The sequence below is a fragment of the Bombina bombina genome, chromosome 1 (genome assembly GCF_027579735.1).
Source record: "Bombina bombina isolate aBomBom1 chromosome 1, aBomBom1.pri, whole genome shotgun sequence".
Classification (NCBI taxonomy): domain Eukaryota; kingdom Metazoa; phylum Chordata; class Amphibia; order Anura; family Bombinatoridae; genus Bombina; species Bombina bombina.
The window spans coordinates 1,376,120,283-1,376,146,232 of NC_069499.1; the positions used below are offsets into that span (position 1 = coordinate 1,376,120,283).

At 40.6% G+C, this 25,950-nt stretch overlaps 1 protein-coding gene across 1 annotated transcript in view; it reads left to right on the forward strand.

Annotated features, from left to right (window-relative positions):
• HAX1 (HCLS1 associated protein X-1) overlaps positions 1-25,950 on the forward strand; it is a 169,136-nt gene that overhangs the window by 82,532 nt on the left and 60,654 nt on the right. The window contains exons 4-5 of the mRNA XM_053704459.1: positions 23,479-23,527; positions 23,924-24,039. Coding sequence (XP_053560434.1) covers positions 23,479-23,527; positions 23,924-24,039 — 165 coding nt within the window. The remainder of the gene's footprint in view (positions 1-23,478; positions 23,528-23,923; positions 24,040-25,950) is intronic.

Below are 25,950 nucleotides of genomic sequence, written 5' to 3' on the forward strand. Positions count from 1 at the left end.
GGAAACAAAGAGTTCTCTAGCGATGACAGAAGTTTCCAAGATAATTCGATGGGCAGAGACTCACTCTTGCCATCTCTCAGCAATCTATATCCCAGGAGTAGAGAACTGGGAAGCAGACTTTCTAAGTCGTCAGACTTTTCACCCGGGGGAGTGGGAGCTCCATCCGAAGGTGTTTACGGCATTGATCCGTCAATGGGGCACATCGGAATTGGATCTGATGGCATCTCGTCAGAATGCCAAACTTCCTTGTTCCCTTGTTGCGGGTCCAGATCAAAGGATCTGCAAGAAGTACTGATAGATGCTCTAGCAGTACCTTGGTCGTTCAACCTGGCTTATGTGTTTCCTCCTTTTCCTCTCCTACCTCGTCTGATTGCCAGAATCAAACAGGAGAGGGCTTCGGTAATCCCGATAGTGCCTGCGTGGCCACGCAGGACTTGGTATGCAGATCTAGTGGAAATGTTATCTCTGCCACTGTGGAAACTGCCACTGAGACAGGACCTTCTCATTCAGGGTCCGTTCCAACATTCAAATCTAAATTCTCTGCAGCTGACTGCCTGGAGATTGAACGCTTGATTTTATCTAAGCGTGGATTCTCGGAGCTGGTCATTGATACCTTGATTCAGGCTCGCAAGCCTGTCACTAGGAAAATTTACCATAAGATATGGCGTGAATATCTTTATTGGTGTGAATCCAAGGGCTACTCATGGAGTAGGGTTAGGATTCCTAGGATTTTATCCTTTCCCCAAGAAGGATTGGAGAAGGGATTATCAGCTAGTTCCTTAAAGGGACAAATTTCTGCTTTGTCAATTTTACTACACAGACGTCTGGCGGATGTCCCAGGCATTCAGTCTTTTTGTCAGGCTTTAGTCAGAATCAAGCCTTTGTTTAAACCTGTTGCTCCGCCATGGAGTTTGAAATTAGTTCTCAATGTTCTTCAAGGGGTACGCCAGTAGGTTATTCTAATATTATGATGTACCCTTCATGGTGGAAGTATTCCTGTACCAGATAGGGCTATAGGGTTTTTCCCCTTTGTTTCTCCTACTCTTAGAAGGAAGGAGATACCCAGGGGAAATGAGAATCTCCATGTTGGTCTAGAGTCTTTTAACATAAAGGATAGAGTTCCTTCAGGACTCTATGCAAATGAAGGACCCTACGATTAATAGTTAGAGGGTCTACATTGTCAACCTGCGGTTGGTGTGACTACTGTTCCCAGTGCGGCGACATAGTGGTTTGTTGCATTGTCTGTTTCTATGGACAGACACCCCTCTCGCAGGAATAGGAGAAGGGCCTTTAAGTGAGTAGGCTCCTTTAATGTAGTATAGGGAAGAGGAAATAAGAGATAATTTTGTTTCTCTCCAGATTCCTAGGGAAATTCTTTTATTCCTCCTACCAAGCACGGAGACCCTATCTGACTTAGAATAGGGGAAATCAGTCTTAGAAGCTTGCTGCTGACACATGAGGGGCGTGCACCCGACCTGTAAGGGGGCAGGTTCTCCTTCTCAATCAGGTTTGGTTTTGTGATCATTATCCCTGGGTGTTGTACATTGTGTTCCAGGGATACAAATTAGAATTCAAGTCTTTCCCCCCCAGGGATAGGTTCCTGCTTCAGGATTATGGACTGTGGCGCCCTATCTGGACAACATTCTAGTCCAATCGCCATCCTTACAACAAGCTAAATTCCTCACGGATATAGTACTATCCTTCCTGCGGTTTCTCGGGTGGAAGGGAAAAAGAGTTCCTTAGTCCCAAGTACAGGGGTATCTTTCTTGGGAACCATAATAGATTCCATATCAATGGAGATTTTTCTGACAGAGGTCAGGAAATCAAAGATTATCAATACTCAACACTCCTCGGCCGTCAGTGGCCCAGTGCTTGGAGGTAATGGGGCTGCTGGTGGCGGCAATGGACATCATCCCGTTTGCTCAGTTCCTCCTCAGACCTCTGCAGTTAAACATGCTCAGGCAACGGAGCGGAGATTATGCAGACTTGTCTCCTCGAATAACTCTGGAGTAGGAGACAAGGGACTCTCTTCAATGGTGGTTGTCTCTGGATCATCTCTCCCAGGGAACCTGCTTTTGCAGACCGTCTTGGGTGATTATGACAACAGACGCCAGCCTTCTCGGGTGGGGAGCTGTCTGGGGATCCCTAAGAACTCAGGGAGTTTGGACTCAGTCAGAGTCTGCTCTTCCTATAAACATCCTGGAACTGAGAGCGATCTTCAGTGCTCTTCTGACATGGCCTCGGTTAGCCTCGGTCCAGTTTTTCAGGTTCCAGTCGGACAAGGTAACCAAGATAATTCAGTGGGCGAAGGCCCATTGTTGCTTTCTGTCAGTGATCCATATCCCAGGGGTGGACAACTGGGAGGCGGACTTTCTGAGCTGGCAGACTTTTCTTCCGGGGGAGTGGGAACTCCATCCGGAAGTGTTCTCCAGCCTGATTCTCAAGTGGAGTCAGCCGGAATTAGATCTCATGGCATCTCGACAGAATGCCAAGCTCCAGAGAAACGGGTCGAGGTCCAGGGACCCCAAGGCGGATCTGATAGATACTCTGACGGTTCCTTGGACCTTCAGGCTAGCATACTTATTTCCTCCGTTTGCGCTTCTTCCTCGGGTCATTGCTCGAATCAAGCAGGAGAGGGCGTCGGTGATTCTCATTGCTCCGGCTTGGCCTCGCAGGATTTGGTAATTCAAATTCAAGGTCCCTTCCTTCACCCAAATCTAGTTTCTCCAACATAGGTGTGTCCGGTCCACGGCGTCATCCTTACTTGTGGGATATTCTCCTCCCCAACAGGAAATGGCAAAGAGCCCAGCAAAGCTGGTCACATGATCCCTCCTAGGCTCCGCCTTCCCCAGTCATTCTCTTTGCCGTTGTACAGGCAACATCTCCACGGAGATGGCTTAGAGTTTTTTAGTGTTTAACTGTAGTTTTTATTATTCAATCAAGAGTTTGTTATTTTAAAATAGTGCTGGTATGTACTATTTACTCTGAAACAGAAAAGAGATGAAGATTTCTGTTTGTAAGAGGAAAATGATTTTAGCAACCGTTACTAAAATCGATGGCTGTTTCCACACAGGACTGTTGAGAGGAATTAACTTCAGTTGGGGGAACAGTGAGCAGACTTTTGCTGCTTGAGGTATGACACATTCTAACAAGACGATGTAATGCTGGAAGCTGTCATTTTCCCTATGGGATCCGGTAAGCCATTTTTATTACAGACAGAAAAAAAGGGCTTCACAAGGGCTTTTTAAGACTGTAGACATTTTCTGGGCTAAATCGATTTATATATAAACATATTTTATACTCCATAGCCTTGAGGAATTATTTTAATCTTGGGAATTTTGTAAAATAACCGGCAGGCACTGTATTGGACACCTTATTCTCTAGGGGCTTTCCCTAATCATTTTCGCGCCTGTATTGCACACTTGTTTTTGAGAAGCATGACATGCAGATGCATGTGTGAGGAGCTCTGATACATAGAAAAGACTTTCTGAAGGCGTCATTTGGTATCGTATTCCCCTTTGGGCTTGGTTGGGTCTCAGCAAAGCAGATACCAGGGACTGTAAAGGGGTTAAATATAAAAACGGCTCCGGTTCCGTTATTTTAAGGGTTAAAGCTTCCAAATTTGGTGTGCAATACTTTTAAGGCTTTAAGACACTGTGGTGAAATTTTGGTGAATTTTGAACAATTCCTTCATACTTTTTCGCAATTGCAGTAATAAAGTGTGTTCAGTTTAAAATTTAAAGTGACAGTAACGGTTTTATTTTAAAACGTTTTTTGTACTTTGTTATCAAGTTTATGCCTGTTTAACATGTCTGAACTACCAGATAGACTGTGTTCTGAATGTGGGGAAGCCAAGGTTCCTTCTCATTTAAATAGATGTGATTTATGTGACACAAAATTTAGAGAAAATGATGCCCAAGATGATTCCTCAAGTGAGGGGAGTAAGCATGGTACTGCATCATCCCCTCCTTCGTCTACACCAGTCTTGCCCACACAGGAGGCCCCTAGTACATCTAGCGCGCCAATACTCCTTACTATGCAACAATTAACGGCTGTAATGGATAATTCTATCAAAAACATTTTAGCCAAAATGTCCACTTATCAGCGAAAGCGCGACTGCTCTGTTTTAGAAAATACTGAAGAGCATGAGGACGCTGATGATATTGTTTCTGAAGGGCCCCTACACCAGTCTGAGGGGGCCAGGGAGGTTTTGTCTGAGGGAGAAATTTCAGATTCAGGGAAAATTTCTCAACAAGCTGCACCTGATGTGATTACATTTAAATGTAAGTTGGAACATCTCCGCGCTCTGCTTAAGGAGGTGTTATCCACTCTGGATGATTGTGAGAATTTGGTCATTCCAGAGAAACTATGTAAAATGGACAAGTTCCTAGAGGTCCCGGGGCCCCCCGAAGCTTTTCCTATACCCAAGCGGGTGGCGGACATTGTAAATAAAGAATGGGAAAGGCCCGGTATACCTTTCGTCCCTCCCCCCATATTTAAAAAATTGTTTCCTATGGTCGACCCCAGAAAGGACTTATGGCAGACAGTCCCCAAGGTCGAGGGGGCGGTTTCTACTCTAAACAAACGCACCACTATACCCATAGAAGATAGTTGTGCTTTCAAAGATCCTATGGATAAAAAATTAGAAGGTTTGCTTAAAAAGATGTTTGTTCAGCAAGGTTACCTTCTACAACCAATTTCATGCATTGTCCCTGTCACTACAGCCGCGTGTTTCTGGTTCGATGAGCTAGAAAAGGCGATCATTAATAATTCTTCTTCTTATGAGGAGATTATGGACAGAATTCGTGCTCTCAAATTGGCTAATTCTTTCACCCTAGACGCCACTTTGCAATTGGCTAGGTTAGCGGCGAAAAATTCTGGGTTTGCTATTGTGGCGCGCAGAGCGCTTTGGTTAAAATCTTGGTCAGCGGATGCGTCTTCCAAGAACAAATTGCTTAACATTCCTTTCAAGGGGAAAACGCTGTTTGGCCCTGACTTGAGATTATCTCTGATATCACTGGGGGCAAGGGCCACGCCCTTCCTCAGAATAGGTCTTTCAAGGCCAAAAATAAACCTAATTTTCGTCCCTTTCGCAGAAACGGACCAGCCCCAAGTGCTACGTCCTCTAAGCAGGAGGGTAATACTTCTCAAGCCAAACCAGCCTGGAGACCAATGCAAGGCTGGAACAAAGGAAAGCAGGCCAAGAAACCTGCCACTGCTACCAAGACAGCATGAGATGTTGGCCCCCGATCCGGGACCGGATCTGGTGGGGGGCAGACTCTCTCTCTTCGCTCAGGCTTGGGCAAGAGATGTTCTGGATCCTTGGGCGCTAGAAATAGTCTCCCAAGGTTATCTTCTGGAATTCAAGGGGCTTCCCCCAAGGGGGAGGTTCCACAGGTCTCAATTGTCTTCAGACCACATAAAAAAACAGGCATTCTTGCATTGTGTAGAAGACCTGTTAAAAATGGGAGTGATTCATCCTGTTCCATTTGGAGAACAAGGGATGGGGTTCTACTCCAATCTGTTCGTAGTTCCCAAAAAAGAGGGAACGTTCAGACCAATCTTAGATCTCAAGATCCTAAACAAGTTTCTCAAGGTTCCATCGTTCAAAATGGAAACCATTCGAACAATTCTTCCTTCCATCCAGGAAGGTCAATTCATGACCACGGTGGATTTAAAGGATGCGTATCTACATATTCCTATCCACAAGGAACATCATCGGTTCCTAAGGTTCGCATTCCTGGACAAGCATTACCAGTTTGTGGCACTTCCGTTCGGATTAGCCACTGCTCCAAGGATTTTCACAAAGGTACTAGGGTCCCTTCTAGCGGTGCTAAGACCAAAGGGCATTGCAGTAGTACCTTACTTGGACGACATTCTGATCAAGCGTCGTCCCTTCCTCAAGCAAAGGCTCACACGGACATTGTCCTGGCCTTTCTCAGATTTCACGGATGGAAAGTGAACGTAGAAAAGAGTTCTCTATCTCCGTCAACAAGGGTTCCCTTCCTGGGAACAATAATAGACTCCTTAGAAATGAGGATTTTTCTGACAGAGGCCAGAAAAACAAAACTTCTGAACTCTTGTCAAATGCTTCATTCTGTTCCTCTTCCTTCCATAGCGCAGTGCATGGAAGTAATAGGTTTGATGGTAGCGGCAATGGACATAGTTCCTTTTGCGCGCATTCATCTAAGACCATTACAACTGTGCATGCTCAGTCAGTGGAATGGGGACTATACAGACTTGTCTCCGACGATACAAGTAAATCAGAGGACCAGAGATTCACTCCGTTGGTGGCTGTCCCTGGACAACCTGTCACAGGGGATGAGCTTCCGCAGACCAGAGTGGGTCATTGTCACGACCGACGCCAGTCTGGTGGGCTGGGGCGCGGTCTGGGGACCCCTGAAAGCTCAGGGTCTTTGGTCTCGGGAAGAATCTCTTCTACCGATAAATATTCTGGAACTGAGAGCGATATTCAATGCTCTCAAGGCTTGGCCTCAGCTAGCAAAGGCCAAGTTCATACGGTTTCAATCAGACAACATGACAACTGTTGCGTACATCAACCATCAGGGGGGAACAAGGAGTTCCCTGGCGATGGAAGAAGTGACCAAAATCATTCAATGGGCGGAGACTCACTCCTGCCATTTGTCTGCAATCCACATCCCAGGAGTGGAAAATTGGGAAGCGGATTTTCTGAGTCGTCAGACATTTCATCCGGGGGAGTGGGCACTCCATCCGGAAATCTTTGCCCAAATTACTCAACTGTGGGGCATTCCAGACATGGATCTGATGGCCTCTCGTCAGAACTTCAAGGTTCCTTGCTACGGGTCCAGATCCAGGGATCCCAAGGCGACTCTAGTAGATGCACTAGTAGCACCTTGGACCTTCAAACTAGCTTATGTATTCCCGCCGTTTCCTCTCATCCCCAGGCTGGTAGCCAGGATCAATCAGGAGAGGGCATCGGTGATCTTGATAGCTCCTGCGTGGCCACGCAGGACTTGGTATGCAGACCTGGTGAATATGTCATCGGCTCCACCATGGAAGCTACCTTTGAGACGAGACCTTCTTGTTCAAGGTCCGTTCGAACATCCGAATCTGGTCTCACTCCAACTGACTGCTTGGAGATTGAACGCTTGATCTTATCAAAGCGAGGATTCTCAGATTCTGTCATTGATACTCTTGTTCAGGCCAGAAAGCCTGTAACTAGAAAAATTTACCACAAAATATGGAAAAAATATATCTGTTGGTGTGAATCTAAAGGATTCCCTTGGGACAAGGTAAAAATTCCTAAGATTCTATCCTTTCTTCAAGAAGGTTTGGAGAAAGGATTATCTGCAAGTTCCTTGAAGGAACAGATTTCTGCCTTGTCTGTGTTACTTCACAAAAAGCTGGCAGCTGTGCCAGATGTTCAAGCCTTTGTTCAGGCTCTGGTTAGAATCAAGCCTGTTTACAAACCTTTGACTCCTCCTTGGAGTCTCAATTTAGTTCTTTCAGTTCTTCAGGGGGTTCCGTTTGAACCCTTACATTCCGTTGATATTAAGTTATTATCTTGGAAAGTTTTGTTTTTGGTTGCAATTTCTTCTGCTAGAAGAGTTTCAGAATTATCTGCTCTGCAGTGTTCTCCTCCTTATCTGGTGTTCCATGCAGATAAGGTGGTTTTACGTACTAAACCTGGTTTTCTTCCGAAAGTTGTTTCTAACAAAAACATTAACCAGGAGATAGTCGTGCCTTCTTTGTGTCCGAATCCAGTTTCAAAGAAGGAACGTTTGTTGCACAATTTGGATGTTGTTCGTGCTCTAAAATTCTATTTAGATGCTACAAAGGATTTTAGACAAACATCTTCCTTGTTTGTTGTTTATTCTGGTAAAAGGAGAGGTCAAAAAGCAACTTCTACCTCTCTCTCCTTTTGGATTAAAAGCATCATCAGATTGGCTTACAAGACTGCCGGACGGCAGCCTCCTGACAGAATCACAGCTCATTCCACTAGGACTGTGGCTTCCACATGGGCCTTCAAGAACGAGGCTTCTGTTGATCAGATATGTAAGGCAGCGACTTGGTCTTCACTGCACACTTTTACTAAATTTTACAAGTTTGATACTTTTGCTTCTTCTGAGGCTATTTTTGGGAGAAAGGTTTTGCAAGCCGTGGTGCCTTCCATCTAGGTGACCTGATTTGCTCCCTCCCTTCATCCGTGTCCTAAAGCTTTGGTATTGGTTCCCACAAGTAAGGATGACGCCGTGGACCGGACACACCTATGTTGGAGAAAACAGAATTTATGTTTACCTGATAAATTACTTTCTCCAACGGTGTGTCCGGTCCACGGCCCGCCCTGGTTTTTTAATCAGGTCTGATAATTTATTTTCTTTAACTACAGTCACCACGGTATCATATGGTTTCTCCTATGCAAATATTCCTCCTTTACGTCGGTCGAATGACTGGGGAAGGTGGAGCCTAGGAGGGATCATGTGACCAGCTTTGCTGGGCTCTTTGCCATTTCCTGTTGGGGAGGAGAATATCCCACAAGTAAGGATGACGCCGTGGACCGGACACACCGTTGGAGAAAGTAATTTATCAGGTAAACATAAATTCTGTTTTCTCTGAAGCTGACTGCTTGGAGATTGAACGCTTAATTTTGTCCAAGCGGTGGTTTTTTCTGACCCAGTCATAGATACCATGATTCAGGCTTGTAAGCCTGTAACTAGTAAGAATTACTATAAGATATGGAGTAAATATCGCTATTGGTGTGAATCCAAGGGCTACTCTTGGTTTAGAGTTAGGATTCCTAGAATTTTGTCTTTTCTCCAAGAGGGTTTGGAGAAGGGTTTATCGACGAGTTCCCTAAAGGGTCAAATCTCGGCCTTATCTATTTGGTTACACAAAGTCTGGCGGATGTCCCAGATGTATAATCTTTTTGTCAGGCCTTGGTCAGGATCAGGCCTGTGTTCAAACCAGTTACTTCTCCATGTAGTCTTAATTTAGTTCTCAAAGTTCTTCAAGGGGCTCCGTTTGAGCCTATGCATTCCTTAAATATTAAGTTATTATCTTGGAAAGTTTTATTTCTTGTTGCTATTTCTTCCGCTCGTAGAGTGTCAGAGCTCTCAGTATTGCAGTACGAGTTTCCTTACCTTATTTTCCATTCAGATATGGTAGTTTTACGTACTAAATTAGGATTTCTTCCTAAGGTTGTTTCTGATCAGAACATTAATCAGGAGATTGTTGTTTATTCTTTGTGTCCTAATCCTTCTCAAAAAAGAACGACTTCTGCACAATTTTTAACGTGGTCCATGCTTTTAAGTTTTACCTGCAGGCGACTAAGGACTTTCGTCAGTCGTCTTTTTTTGTTTGTGATTTTCTTAAGAAACGTAAGGGACAGAAAGCTACGGCTACTTCTTTCTTTTTGGCTGAAGAGTATCATACGTTTGGTATATGAGACTGCTGGACAGCAGCCTCCCGAGAGGGTTACAGCTCATTCCACAAGGGCACGTGGAAACTAGTCCTCTCTTCACACTTTTCCAAAGTTTTACGAATTTGACACTTTTGCCTCAGGTGAGGCCGCTTTTGGGAGAAAGGTTCTTCAAGCAGTGGTGCCTTCCGTTTAGGTTCCCTGTCTTGTCCCTCCCGTATCATCTGTGTACTCTAGCTTGGGTATTGAATCCCTTTAGTAATTAAGATGATCCGTGGACTCATCGTGTCATAAAAAAGAAAAGAAAATTTATGCTTACCTGATAAATTTATTTATTTTTTGACACGAGCCCTGTTCTTGTAAGACAGGTTGTTGGTTATTGTAAACTTCAGACACCTCTGCACCTTGGTTTTTCCTTTCTATCACAAATAGTGAGAAGTGAATACAGCGCCAACAAGAGGCCAAGGGATAAATATACTCACAGAGAGATAAAAGAAGATTATTTAATGAACCATGTTAAAAAGCATCAGTTAAAAAATGTAAAAAACACATATAGATAAAATTACAAAAACAGGAATATCTTGCAGGAGTGGCTAAAGCTGATAATTACAATAAAAACAGAGATAATCACAGGTGATCAGTGTGAGTGGTACACCAGATTAAGAGTGTAAACTAGTGAAACAGAATAAGCCTAAGTACAACTATAACAAGTGCATCAAGCAAGAAATTAATAAACAATAGTACAAACAATAATGTTCAGAAAATAGTGTGTCAAAAAAATAGAAAAATGCACTGCAGTGCAAAAAGAGGGTCAAATAGTAAGTGAGTGCAAATGGATATAACAAATGCTAGCTACTAATCCAGTGAGGTAAAGATATAATTAAATAAAATACACAATATGCAATAACATAAAAAATATATTCCAAAAAAGTGTTCCAAAAAGTTGATCAACAAATGTTAGTGAAGAACAAAAATAAGTCAATCAAAACCAAAAAAAAGAAGAAAAAAAATGGGTGATGAAAAACAAGGTGAAAGTGAGGAAATTGGTTCCTTCAATATTAGTTACTTTAACAGATCCAAATTTCTGAGTGTGGTAGCTGAAGTAGCTGATTGGATCCTAGCACCTGTCAGCTGCTCCTATGGTATCCTAAAAAGTGTCCCTGAAAAAAAGAAATTCACAACATAGTGTATCCAATATGAGAATGAAGTAAAGATTAAAATAATGCTTACCAATATGTCAACGCGTTTCTGCCCTCAAAAAAGGGCCTTTCTCAAGACTAAAATATTGGTAATGGCAGCTAGCCTTATATACAGTTTAGAAGTAGCCTATATGTTAGTTTAATTGATTAATTGTATTGTTTGGGCGCCAAATCCCTCCACTTCCTGTATAACATCTAAAAGATTCCCCCATAAAATGTAACATCACTTCCTATGTAACATCTAAAAAATTCCCCCATATGGCAAACCGGAAGTCCCTCCACTTCCTGTGTAACATCTAAAAGATTCCCCCATAAAGTGTAACTTCACTTCCTATGTAACATCAAAAAAATAAATAAAAAAAAATAATAAAAAATAAAAATAAAAAAATCCCCCATATGGCAAACCGGAAGTATATAAATCTTACCGGATTAATTTTATACATATCTAAATATATAAGTAATTCAAAAGGCATGTATATGGCCTTAGATTTATCCAGTTGTTTCTTTCTCAATTACCGGTATGTTTATTTTGGCTTACCGGTTTCGAGCCCAATATTGGAGCTACCCGGAAGTGACGTAACCGTTGATGTCACTTCCGATCCGGCGATATTACATAAACAAGCCGCTAGCAACATTAACATGCTGTACAATGCTAATATATGCGGCTGTCAGTTACGCCTCCCATCTAGTATATTAAATCCTTAGAGAGCCCTGGGGATGAAAGTGTCAGAACAATGCCCACCAATGTGTCGCTCAAGGGGATAAGTGTCAAGGCACTATTGGCCCCCAAACGTTATAACAATACATAAAGGCTATATAATCACAAACAGTGAGATTTACAAAAAACTAACACATATTTTATGTCAGTGGGACAAAGGAAACAATAAAAACAATAAAGGCAAGTATTTTTGGAAATGAGAGAACGGTTTTGCTATCTATTTCTCTTAAGTCCAAAGGGAGTCAGATAATATTTTCTTTCTATAGCCATATTTTATATATCCATTATTACACTAGTAGATGGATTGAGTGATCTCAATTATTATAATATGTGTTAACATATTGTCAAAGTATATTTAAGATACACTAGTAGTGGATTAAGTGATCTTAAATATTATAATATGTGTTAACATATTGTTAAAATAGTTTGAGATATGTTTGACATTTCATAAAGAGAAGAGGAGTTGTATGTACTTTTATGGATCCTTCAATGTCATTGAGCCATGCACAGATGGTAAGATCTCGCATATTTATAAGAAATAGTTTTTTTTTGTTTTTTTTTTTTTGTTTTTTTTTTATTTTAAAATAGATCAGAATCATAGTGAGAGGAGGAAGAAATTGACCTGTGATGAACTATTTGCAGAGGGCAAACTGCTTAGTTATTAAAAAAGTCCTAGAATGTATTTTTATATATATATATATATATATATATATATATATCGTTTGCTCCAAAAATTGAGCATAGATAGATAAAAGATAAAAAATACAAAGTCCCAATGGAAACAATTTGGACTTAGTTGTCCATCTATCTGATATACATAATCAGTTATACGTATATAAAGCTATAGATAAAACCAGGACATGGTATCTCATATTTAGCGAGAAGTAGGAGGGATATGTACCTGATTATGGTCGCATAAATATATTAGATTACAACGCCATCATAGTAATGGAATATGGAAACTAGTGATAGCTGGACAAGTCCAGTGTATAAATTTCTGTGTCAGAGAAAAAGAAACATACAAGTGTATGCTCATAAATGTAATTAAGGGTATATATAATGTTCAAAAAATAGTGTGTCAAAAAAATAGAAAAATGCACTGCAGTGCAAAAAGAGGGTCAAATAGTAAGTGAGTGCAAATGGATATAACAAATGCTAGCTACTAATCCAGTGAGGTAAATATATAATTAAATAAAATACACAATATGCAATAACATAAAAATATATTCCAAAAAAGTGTTCCAAAAAGTTGATCAACAAATGTTAGTGAAGAACAAAAATAAGTCAATCAAAACAAAAAAAAAAGAAAAAAAAATGGGTGATGAAAAACAAGGTGAAAGTGAGGAAATTGGTTCCTTCAATATTAGTTACTTTAACAGATCCAAATTCCTGAGTGTGGTAGCTGAAGTAGATGATTGGATCCTAGCACCTGTCAGCTGCTCCTATGGTATCCTAAAAAGTGTCCCTGAAAAAAAGAAATTCACAACATAGTGTATCCAATATGAGAATGAAGTAAAGATTAAAATAATGCTTACCAATATGTCAACGCGTTTCTGCCCTCAAAAAAGGGCCTTTCTCAAGACTAAAATATTGGTAATGGCAGCTAGCCTTATATACAGTTTAGAAGTAGCCTATATGTTAGTTTAATTGATTAATTGTATTGTTTGGGCGCCAAATCCCTCCACTTCCTGTGTAACATCTAAAAGATTCCCCCATAAAATGTAACATCACTTCCTATGTAACATCTAAAAAATTCCCCCATATGGCAAACCGGAAGTCCCTCCACTTCCTGTGTAGCATCTAAAAGATTTCCCCATAAAGTGTAACTTCACTTCCTAGGTAACATCAAAAAAAAAAAAAAAAATCCCCCATATGGCAAACCGGAAGTATATAAATCTTACCGGATTAATTTTATACATATCTAAATATATAAGTCATTCAAAAGGCATGTATATGGCCTTAGATTTATCCAGTTGTTTCTTTCTCAATTACCGGTATGTTTATTTTGGCTTACCGGTTTCGAGCCCAATATTGGAGCTACCCGGAAGTGACGTAACCGTTGACGTCACTTCCGGTCCGGCGATATTACATAAACAAGCCGCTAGCAACATTAGCATGCTGTACAATGCTAATATATGCGGCTGTCAGTTACGCCTCCCATCTAGTATATTAAATCCTTAGAGAGCCCTGGGGATGAAAGTGTCAGAACAATGCCCACCAATGTGTCGCTCAAGGGGATAAGTGTCAAGGCACTATTGGCCCCCAAACGTTATAACAATGCATAAAGGCTATATAATCACAAACAGTGAGATTTACAAAAAACTAACACATTTTATGTCAGTGGGACAAAGGAAACAATAAAAACAATAAAGGCAAGTATTTTTAGATCCAAGAAAACGATTTCCTTAAAGTTCCAGTTGTAGGTGAACTTCAAATTCTGATGATTTTGATTCATGACCTCAATTGTATACAAGAGATCTTCTGTTGAGCCCTTCCAGACTATTAGGACATCATCAATATATTTGCGGTATAGGACCAGGTCCGCGCTCGCTGGGCATGAATCCCAGAAGATGCTCTCCCATTTTCCCATGTACAAATTAGCATAGCTGGGCGCGAACCTGGTCCCCATGGCTGTCCCGCAAATTTGTTGGTAGTACATCCCCTCATTGTTAAAATAGTTGTGTGTAAGAATGTACTGGATGCTATCCAATATGAATTTGGCCTGATCTTCTAACATCAGTGGATCTTTGTCCAGATACCATTTGATTGCCTCAAGTCCTTCTTTGTGAGGTATGCTGGTGTATAATGCTGCTACGTCGCAGGTTGCGAGGATATAACCTTCTTCCCATGGTGTGTTGTCTAAGATATTTAAGACTTGTGTTGAGTCTCTTAGATATGACGGGAGGGTCCTTGCGTACTTCTGTAGATGTTGGTCCACATACTCCGATAAGTTGCTTGTGAGAGAGCCAATTCCAGAGATAATAGGACGACCCGGAGGGTTCGTTAGAGTTTTATGTATCTTGGGTAAGTGATACAGTATAGGTGTTATAGGATAGTCAATATCCAAATATTTGTGCTCTTTTTTGTCTAATATACCCATTGTTCTAGCTTTTGTTAACAGTTCTCTGAGTTCTTCTTGGAAACCTGTAACAGGATTCTGTTTCAGCTTCAAATATGTTGTTGTGTCCTTTAATAGGCGTTGGTTTTCTGCCATATATTTATCTCTGTCCAGGATGACGATTCCCCCTCCTTTATCGGCTGCTTTTATCGTCAGGTGGTTATTTTCCTCAAGACTTCTGATAGTCTCTATGTGTTGCCTGGACAGGTTTTGTCTTATCCTCTTCAATTTCTTTGGTTTGATATCTCTGATGTCTTTAGTAACCATGATCTCAAATGCATCGATGGCATTTCCCTTTGCATAAGTAGGGTAGAAACTTGATTTCGGTTTCAATCCTGTATGTATATAGTTGTTCCCAGCATCAGCTGTAGTGTAGCTTTTTGGTGCCATGGATTCCAAAGGAGATTTGAGAAAGTATCTTTTTAAGGTTAATTTCCTTATAAATTCCTTTGTATTAGTAAATGTTTGGAATTTATCCAGGCTTCTAGTAGGAGCAAATGAGAGGCCGTATTTCAGAACTCTCTCTTCTTTTTTAATGTCATGCCTGCTAAGGTTAAAAATGCCATCGCCAGAATTTATGTTCCTTCTGTTGTCAGAGATACCTGTTCCTATATCTGACTTAGAGGATGTAGCCATCTGTTGGAGATCCTTAATATATGGCCCCAGTTCTTCTTTATCATTTCCGTGCAGTGCCTTTATTTTCTTCTTCGTTTTGCCCCCTCCACGTTTGCCTCTGATTCTCTTCCTCTTTGTTGTTTTTAGTTCAGACGTATTTGTTGTTGTCTGTTTCACTAGTTTACACTCTTAATCTGATGTACCACTCACACTGATCACCTGTGATTATCTCTGTTTTTATTGTAATTATCAGCTTTAGCCGCTCCTGCAAGATATTCCTGTTTTTGTAATTTTATCTATATGTGTTTTTTACATTTTTTAACTGATGCTTTTTAACATGGTTCATTAAATAATCTTCTTTTATCTCTCTGTGAGTATATTTATCCCTTGGCCTCTTGTTGGCGCTGTATTCACTTCTCACTATTTGTGCATATTTTTTGGAGGTTGGTTAGGATCTCTGTTTGGATACAGCTTGGGGATTACCTTAGCGCTTGTACACTACCCCCTTTTTCACTTTTTCCTTTCTATCCTTAACTTCGGTCGAATGACTGGAGTGGGAGGGAAGGGAAGAGCTATTTAACAGCTTTGCTGTGGTGCTCTTTGCCGCCTCCTGCTGACCAGGAGGTGAATATCCCATTAGTAATTAAGATGATCCCTTGGCTCATTGTGTAAAAAAAAAGAAATAATTTATGCTTACCTGATAAATTTTTATTCTTTTTTTTTTTTTTTTTGCTGATGTTGCTTCTAGAGGTAGTTTAGGACTCTTTAGTCAGTGATGCAACAGATGATACCTTTTTTGTTTTACTATTTACACACTTCAGCACTCAGCAGCCCTGCTTTGTGACTTTCTGTGGTCTACCACTTTTTGGTTGGGCTTCTGTTTCCCTAGTCGCTTCCCCATCACAAAAATAACTCAGTGAATTGGGGCATATAATTTCTGTATGTGACACAACTAAAATAAAAATTTATTGATGACCCAATGACATAATTAAATTCCTGAGGATTATATTTCCTCCTTCAACCAGTTCATACTTCACTTTTTTTTGTGCCAGATATGTCATGTTACCAGGTCATTTGGATCAAAGATATACATAGAAAAATAACTGTCCCTCAAATAAAGGAGTAATATAAAAAAACAGTAATAGAATAATTAAATTTGCAATGATCCAGTAATAGTTTGTTAGACAAAGGCAGTGTCTCCACCCCTTCACCTGTTACTCTCTTTCCCATCTCCCTTCTTTTCATACATTTCTCTCCATCCTTCTTACATATGTACATCACTGTAGATAAACATGATCAATTACAAATATGCTAATATCTACAAATGTGGACATAGAATGAGAAAAGCAGAAACAGACAAACTCTTGGACATTGGGATAATATATATTTAAATCACAATTAAGTCTATAGCCATGCTGGCCAGAAGATGTTTTGGGTTTTATGCAAAAATAAATTTTAAAATATCATCCAAAAATAGCACACCTAATGTTTAAAAAAAATGGAGGGTGTTTAATTTATTTTAGAACATGCCCAGTTTCCATGTGTCAGTACTGTAGTGGAGAGTGTATGAATTTGGCTAAAGCTGTCCATATTGAAATTTTTTTGACTGTTCCCAAAAAGTTATATACATTGTTCCTATAAGTTTTACCCTAAATATAAACAGACAAAACCAATGGCACCACCTAGTGGAATAGTTGTACGCTAATATATATAATTTTGATTTCAATATATAGCTGTGAAGTGCTCTGTATTAAAATAGAATATTTACAAAAACAATTAGTGGTAGAGAGTCCACCCATTGCAAAAGAATACACTTATATAACTATCTTATTCCATAGTACAAAAGTAGTATAGTGTATATTTAGTGTTTGGTGTAACTTTATTTCACAAACTTGCATTAAAACATCACATCTTTATTCATTTGATTAAAAATGGGGGAAATAAGTTAAAAACAACAGTCTGAGACCGTTAGACTTGAGATAATATAACAAGTGAAACCGCAGACCTAGTAATATTGGTGAGGTAGATATGTAGAAAAATAGCTAATGCTAAGAGAATATTATTATTATCGGTTATTTGTAGAGCGCCAACAGATTCCGCAGTGCTATAAACAAAGGGGGAATACAACAAAACAATTATAGGGATCAAATGGGTAGAGGGCCCTGCCAAGAGTTGCACTGTTGTAGTCAGCTCTTAAGAATGTGATCTACTAACAACTGGACTCTTAGGCTTACATGCTAAGGGGGTACAGGGGATAGCAATGGAGGAGTGGAACTGGTATAAAGTAAGGTTAGCATAGGTTGTATGCATCCCTGAACAGTAGAGTCTTTAGGGAGCACATGAAGCTTTCAAAACTAGGGGAGAGTCTTGTGGGGCTAGGCTTCTGGAGAAGTCCTGTAAACGGGAATGCGAGGAGGAGAGTAGGAGGTCATGAGCAGAGTGAAGAGGACGGGAGGGAGAGTATCTGTAGACAAGGTCTGAGATATAGGTGGGAGCAGTGCAGTTGAGGGCTTTGTATGTCAGAGTGAGAATTTTGTGTTTGATCCTAGAGGCAAGAGGAAGCCAGGGAAGGGATTGGCAGAGAGGAGCAGCAGATGAAGAGCGACATGTAAGGAAGATGAGTCAGACAGAGGCATTCATTATGGATTGTAAAGGAGCTAGGCAGCAGGTGGGGAGACCAGAGAGGACAGAGTTGCAGTAATCAAGACGTGAAAGAATGTGAGAGTGGATTAAAATCTTAGTTGTGTCTTGTGTAAGGAAGTGTCTAATTTTAGAGATATTTTTAAGGTGGAAGCAGCAGGCTTTAGCCAAGCACTGAATGTGAGGAGTGAAAAAAAGATCTGAGTCAAATGTGACCCCGAGACATCGGGCATGTGGGGAGGGGTAATGATGGAGTTGTCAACAGTTATAGAGAGATTGGGTGTGGAGATTTTTGAAGGGGGGGAAAATGAGGAGTTCAGTTTTGGAGAGATTTAGCTTGAGGTAGTGAGAGGACATCCAGGAAGAGATGTGAGAAAGACAGTTAGTGACACGGGTTAGCAAGGAAGGAGATAGGTCTGGTGCAGAGAAGTAAATTTGGGTGTTGTCCGCATACAAATGAAATTGGAAACCGTGGGACTTTATTAGGGAACCTAGTGTTGACGTGTAGATTGAGAAGAGAGCCTTGCGGTACTCCGACAGAAAGTGGTGACGGGGCAGAGGAGGCCCCAGAGAAGGCTACACTAAAGGTACAATTTGACAGGTAGAAAGAGAGCCACGAAAGGGCTGTGTCACACATGCTTAAGGATTGGAGGGTTTGGAACAAAAGAGGGTGGTCAACAGTGTCAAAGGTTGCGGACAGATCAAGGAGGATAAGCAGAGAGAAGTGGCCTTTTGATTTTGCTGTAAGTAGGTCGTTGGTAACCTTAACAATAGCTGTCTCTGTGGAGTGATGGGGACGAAATCCAGATTGCAGTGGGTCAAGAAGGGAGTTTAACGTAAGGAAATGGGATAGGTGTGCATATACTAGTTTTTCAAGAAGCTTTGAGGTAAGAGGGAGAAGGGAAATAGGGCAGTAGTTGGATGGGGAGGTTGGATCAAGGGAAGGTTTTTTTGAGGATAGGTGTGACCAGTGCATGTTTCAGCAATGAGGGAAATAAACCGGTGCTGAGGGAGAGGTTGAAAATGTGTGTTAGTATAGGGGTAAGGGTAGCAGAGAGGGAGGGGAGTAGCTGTGAGTAGATAGGGTCAAGGGGACAGGTAGTGAGGTGAGCGCGCAGTATTAGTGCCTTAACTTCTTCCCCAGTAACAGGGGAGAATGAGCTAAGTTTCAGGTTATGTGGGTTGTGGTTGAGTGAGAGGATTTGAGGGAGGGAGAGAATGGAATTATGTTGAGAGCTGATTTCATTTCTGATGGAGTCAATTTTGTTATTGAAGTGGCTGGCAAAGTCTTGAGCTTACAGAGAAGTTGTATTAGGAGGTAGGGGAGGTTGGAGGAGAGTGTTGAAAGTGGAGAACAGACGTTTTGGGTTTGAAGAAAGATTAGATTTAAGAGTAGAGAAGTAGTGTTGCTTATGGAGATTAAGGGCAGAATAGTAGGAGTTCAAGATGAATTTGTAATGAAGAAAATCAGCTGAACTCCAAGATTTTCTCCAGTGCCGTTCAGAGGAGTATGCCAGGGCTGAGGATGAGTGTGTGATTTCCGAGCAATGGTAAGAGGGGCGAGATTGTCAAGGACGGATATAAGGGTGGAATTATAGTGGCAGATAGATTGTTCAGGGCAAGAAAAGGATGAGAGGAGCGGTTTGATGGAATTTGCAAGCTATTGCTGATCTAAAGACATAATGCTTCTGTCAAGTTTGGTGTGAGGAGTAGGAGGGAGAGTTGTAGGAAGGGATGATATGTTGCAAGTAAGGAGATGGTGGTCAGAAAGAGGAAAGGGGGAGTTTGTGAAGTTTGAGAGAGTGCATCGATAGCTAAAGATCAGGTCAAGAGAGTGACCGTCTTTGTGAGTGGGAGAATCAGTCCATTGTGACAGACCGAAAGAGGAAGTGAATTGCAGAAGTTGTTTTGCAGATGAGGCAGTGGGATTGTCAAGGGGGATGTTGAAGTCTCCAAGAATGAGGGCAGTGGTGTCTGAGGAAAGGAAATAAGGTAGCCAAGTGATCTAGAAATAGAGATGAGGAGCCAGGGGGTCGGTATATGACTGCAACACGTACAGAAAGAGAGGAGAATAAGCAAGTCATGTGGGTTTCAATTGAGGGAAATGTTAGAGAAGAGATGAGATGTATTTGTTGAAAAGTGCAACAAGAGGAAAGTAAAAATAACTACACCACCTCCTTGTTTATTACCAGACCTAGGAGCTTGATAAAGGGGCAGGAGCAGGAGTGCCGAAACGTTGCTCTGTAATAAAGACACTGTTGCCATTTTTTGAGTGCAACCAGTGTGTTGTTTTATTATACTTGTCACTGGACTTTGGTTAGGGAGTCCCCCTGGTGTGCACCAACTCGTATCACTGGATAAATTAAGGATTAAGTGAGTGCTGGTCCTTCTTGTCTAAATATCAGACCTAGGAGTGTGGCTGAAGTGGAGACCCCCATGTGACAGAGCAGCAGTGGATGCTGTGTCTAGGGGAGAGAGCCAGGTTTCTGTTAGGGCCAGAAGGTTGAGGGAGCGGGAGATGAAGAGGTCATGTATAGAAGTGAACTTGTTGCAAACAGAGCGAGAGTTCCAGAGTGCGTAAGTGAAAGGGATAGTGGCTTTTGATGCAAGAGGAATGTGAGTAAGGTTTGCAGAGTTTTGTTTTCTGAGCCTATGGGATGGTACACATTGATGTGCACGGCTTGGCAGTGGTTGGGGACCAGGATTAGGGGAGATGTCACCAGCAGTAAGTAAAAGCAAGAGGGAAAGTGACATGAGATACAGATTTGCAGTAGTGAGACTGCTTTTGAGACGAGCTGCAGGGGGGAGAGAGAGTGTTTAGGAATCGGTAAAGTTCATGAATGCAAAAGTAAGGTGAGTTTAAGAGAGATGGGCTAATGAACAGTGCAGGTGGAGAGGGAGGAGTAATTTGCTATAGAGACAAGAGGTAGCAAAAAGGAATATGAATATATTGAGCATTTTTACAAAATTGGGAACCAGTTAAACACATAAAACACAGAATTACAGTAGCAATTGCATAAGAAAACAAAAAGGTATATGAAACATAATATTACAGAAGTACTTACCTTGTGTCTTGCCCATTGCCCAATCCTTGTTCAATTCTTGTATTATTCTAATGTTAATGCCTCACTTATAAAATGTTCACTTTGAAAATGTGAACATGTGATGTTATAGCAATGCACATCCCAGTGCAATGCACAGCCAAAACTAGTGTGAAATATATGCAGGCAGGGCAGTCAGCCGAGTCCACTAAATTTAGTTGATTGCTAATCAAAGACAATTGGAAAGGCCAATTGGAAAGTTAGATTCTGGTCTGGTCAGGGTGAGATGTTAAGTAAACAGAAAATAATAGATCCATCAATATCAGGAACACAGTATATATGAAATGGTACAGTGTGAGACAAATATATAGGCTACTAAGGAAAACACGGGTACTGGCCCTGATAAATCTAAACATTACAGGACCAATAAGCAAGTAATGCATGCTGCAATTCGGTTTGGTTTATAATAGCTTGTATTGTAGAATTGCTGCTAAATGGTATAGAGCAGTGTTTTTCAACCAGTGTGCCGTGGCACACTAGTGTGCCGTGAGAGATCTTCAGGTGTGGCACGGCAGACTGACAACAGTGTGACATATTTTTTAAACTTTGCCTGTTTTTTACTCCCAGTGCAGGGGTAGTTTGTAGGAGGCATGGCATAACAGCACAATACATACAGTATGTGTGTGTTTGTGTGTATGTGTATATATATATTCTGTATTGGGCTACAATGTGTGATTTTTAAAAAAAATTTTGGGATGGTGGTGTGCCACAGGATTTTTTAATGTAAAAAAGTGTGCCACGGCAAAAAAAAGGTTAAAAATCACTGTTATAGAGACCCTGATGGGTTTAGATCAATATCAAGTGGACATAAATATAGTCACATATATCTAAACTGCAAAGCTGCACTTATAATAAAGTCTTGGAGATACAGCAATATGATACTATGTAGCTAGTGAAATAATCACGGTTGCAATTGTAGCAAATCGCTAAATATCTGATTGCAAATGTATCAATATTATAATAAACATAGCAACATGTTAATCTCCTTATGAGTCTAAAGTGCAGCTATTGAAGTACTAAAAAAATACCGTAGTTTGCTACTATATATACGCTAGATTCCCAGCATACAGAGATATGGTAAATAGATACTAGCATATAGCTTGAAATAAAATTTGACTAGCTTAGCTGTTAGAGCATTAATATAATTGCTGTCTTGTCAGAGAGCCCCATTCCTCTCCCACCCTTCTTATATTTGTGTGTCTCAGTGAACATGTACCAGGCAAACACAAAGCAGTGAAACCACACCAAAGCTAGAGGCAGTATGCCAGCTCTGTGGGATTCTAGGAGGGGCTGGGAAAGTACAAAGAGATAGATAATATATATAAGGATTAAAGGGACACTCAATCAAAATTAACCTTTCATTATTCAGATAAAGCATGCAATTTTAAACAACTTTACAATTTACTTCCATTAACAAAATGTGCACAGTCTTTTTATATTTAAACTTTTTGAGTCACCAGCTACTGAGCATGTGCAGGAATAAGCGTGTATGCATTTGTGAATGGCTGATTGCTGTCACATGGTACGTGTATGCATTTGTGATTGGCTGATGGCTGTCACATGGTACAGGGGGAGTGGAAAAAGACATAACTTTTAAAATTGTCAGAAAAAAAATCTACTACTCATTTGAAGTTCAGACTAAGTGCTATTGCATTGTCTTGTTATCTTGCATTTGTTGATTATGCAAATCTACTATGTTGACTGGTCCTTTAAGGACAAAAGAGAGTCAGTGCAGCAGGAGCCCGGAACAAATGATGGGGTAATCTTTTCCATTATTACTCCCAAAGTGTGAATATTGGAGGACGGGTGGGATGTTTAGCACATAGATTAATATTAGTGTTCTGTATATTCTAAACTGATTGTGTCACCTGGTGAAGTTTCCTCTTGCAAATTATTACCCTAATCAGTATGAGGTAAGTGCCTTGTATGAGGTAGAAAAATCCTTTCACGTCTGGGATTATTTGGTTCCTCTTGGAGTAAGTACTCGTTTCAAGGTCTATGGCTGTTATTGGGGCTCTCAGGTGAACGATAAAAGGACACAAGCAGAAACAAAATAATAGTGCAGAATTGTTTTAATAAAAACCCATACTGTTTCTTTAAGTACACATGTAAGCTGATGGATTGCACACTAACATTGACTGCCCTCAATGATATGAGGTAACAGTAAGCAACTGTATACGTTCTTGGTGTAGTCACATCCAATATAGTGTATTAGTAGAAATGTTCTTATGGGAATATTTCAGTATGTCCATTCATATAAGCCTAAATTACAAGGCTATAAATGTTTAGTCCACTTTCAGTCTGTTTTAAAAAAAAATATATATATATATATATATATATAATTCATTTTATTTTTTATATATATATATATTCATTGTTTTGAAGTTAAATAATGACGTTTGTATTAAACCAAGGATAAAATATATATATTGGAGATTGTGCCCCTAGCACAGAGATCCAGAAATGCTTATCTGTCCAAATGGTCTTTAATAGGATCAACCGGTATCTAACAGTTGCTAGATTTTTCGTTGCTAAATAAAAAAGGTCATGGGATATAATCTTTAATATCTGGATTTTTCCTGTAAAGCTGAGTATATGCCTATTTTTTAATTAGAGAATTAAAGACAATCTTAAAATGTTCTACCCCAGTGTATCATCATAATACTATGTTTATTTGTTTATCGTAGGAAGATGATCCAGGAAAAATCTTTCAAGAAGATATAAAACAAGACAAAGGTAGGATAAATGTGTTTTGTTTTTTTAAAAAAATATTAAGTTACATTAGCCCAAGACAGTGATGGCGCTCCAGATGTTTCAGAACTACATTTACCATGATACTTAGTCTCTCTGATGTCCAGTCGAGCATCATGGGAAATGTAGTTTTGAAACATCTGGAGTGTCAAGGTTTGCCATCACTGACCTAAGACATTACGCAAGACACTTCCCTTGCAGTCTGTTTCTGGGCAGTCTTTACCTACTAACCACTAGTTAGTTTCTTGCTGCTTTGTCCACCCCCTGTCTGACATAACCATCCTCTGCTGCTGTACAGTTTCCAATCTGGACCTTGTATTTTATACCAAGTTGTAATGTAGCTGTTTATATCTCTATCATTTTGTTTATCTTGGTTTCTAGACCTTGACTCTGAAGTTTCATCACAAGGTTTGGACACCATTCTTAGACCTTCACCCCCAAGGTCTTCATCATATTTCCAGAGTGTGTCAGTTTCCAGGATAACAAGACCTGATGGGGTGAGTTTGTCATGAATGCTTTCAAAATGTACATTGTAAGAGTAAGCTGAACAAATATGTTTCAGGTTACTTAGTTACAGTAACATATGTTTACATGTGCACATAACTGTGGGCTTGTTGGTGTGTGCCGCTGTGTTAGAATCTTATTGTGTGTGTGTGCTGCTGTGCTAGTCATAACAGAAGTGTGCTTGTTCAGCTTCACCTTGCTTATCATTGTGTTTGTGTGCGCAAATACTCTTGTCTGTGAGTGTCGCATAATGATGCATGCAACTATACCAACTTGTTATGTATATGACAACACCAGTCTTTGAGTGTTCACAAACTTTTCACACTCACCTTCATCTGACGGTCAGTATGTGAGCTTCCATCTGTGCCAACATGTCAGCACTTTGTATGTTTTTCTTCAGTGCATTTACCTGTGTGTACTCTTGTCTCTGAATGTGTGTATCTGCTCCTCCCTGGAAGTGGCATGGCTTTTGTGTGCTCCTGTCTGTAGGTGCCACAATGTGTGAACTGAGATGCATCATTTGTTTTCTTTCATGTAATTAGCAAGAGTCCATGAGATAGTGACGTATGGGATATACATTCCTACCAGGAGGGGCAAAGTTTCCCAAACCTCAAAATGCCTATAAATACACCCCTCACCACACCCACAAATCAGTTTTTACAAACTTTGCCTCCTATGGAGGTGGTGAAGTAAGTTTGTGCTAGATTCTACGTTGATATGCGCTCCGCAGCAGGTTGGAGCCCGGTTTTCCTCTCAGCGTGCAGTGAATGTCAGAGGGATGTGAGGAGAGTATTGCCTATTTGAATTCAATGATCTCCTTCTACGGGGTCTATTTCATAGGTTCTCTGTTATCGGTCGTAGAGATTCATCTCTTACCTCCCTTTTCAGATCGACGATATACTCTTATATATACCATTACCTCTACTGATTCTCGTTTCAGTACTGGTTTGGCTTTCTACTACATGTAGATGAGTGTCCTGGGGTAAGTAAGTCTTATTTTCTGTGACACTCTAAGCTATGGTTGGGCACTTTTATATAAAGTTCTAAATATATGTATTCAAACATTTATTTGCCTTGACTCAGGATGTTCAACGTTCCTTATTTCAGACAGTCAGTTTCATATTTGGGATAATGCATATGAATAAATCAATTTTTTTCTTACCTTAAAATTTGACTTTTTTCCCTGTGGGCTGTTAGGCTCGCGGGGGCTGAAAATGCTTCATTTCTCCAACATAGGTGTGTCCGGTCCACGGCGTCATCCTTACTTGTGGGATATTCTCTTCCCCAACAGGAAATGGCAAAGAGCCCAGCAAAGCTGGTCACATGATCCCTCCTAGGCTCCGCCTACCCCAGTCATTCTCTTTGCCGTTGTACAGGCAACATCTCCACGGAGATGGCTTAGAGTTTTTTAGTGTTTAACTGTAGTTTTTATTATTCAATCAAGAGTTTGTTATTTTGAAATAGTGCTGGTATGTACTATTTACTCAGAAACAGAAAAGAGATGAAGATTTCTGTTTGTATGAGGAAAATGATTTTAGCAACCGTCACTAAAATCCATGGCTGTTCCACACAGGACTGTTGAGAGCAATTAACTTCAGTTGGGGGAACGGTGAGCAGTCTCTTGCTGCTTGAGGTATGACACATTCTAACAAGACGATGTAATGCTGGAAGCTGTCATTTTCCCTATGGGATCCGGTAAGCCATGTTTATTAAGATCGTAAATAAGGGCTTCACAAGGGCTTATTAAGACTGTAGACTTTTTCTGGGCTAAATCGATTCATTATTAACACATATTTAGCCTTGAGGAATCATTTATTCTGGGTATTTTGATATAATAATATCGGCAGGCACTGTTTTAGACACCTTATTCTTTAGGGGCTTTCCCAAATCATAGACAGAGCCTC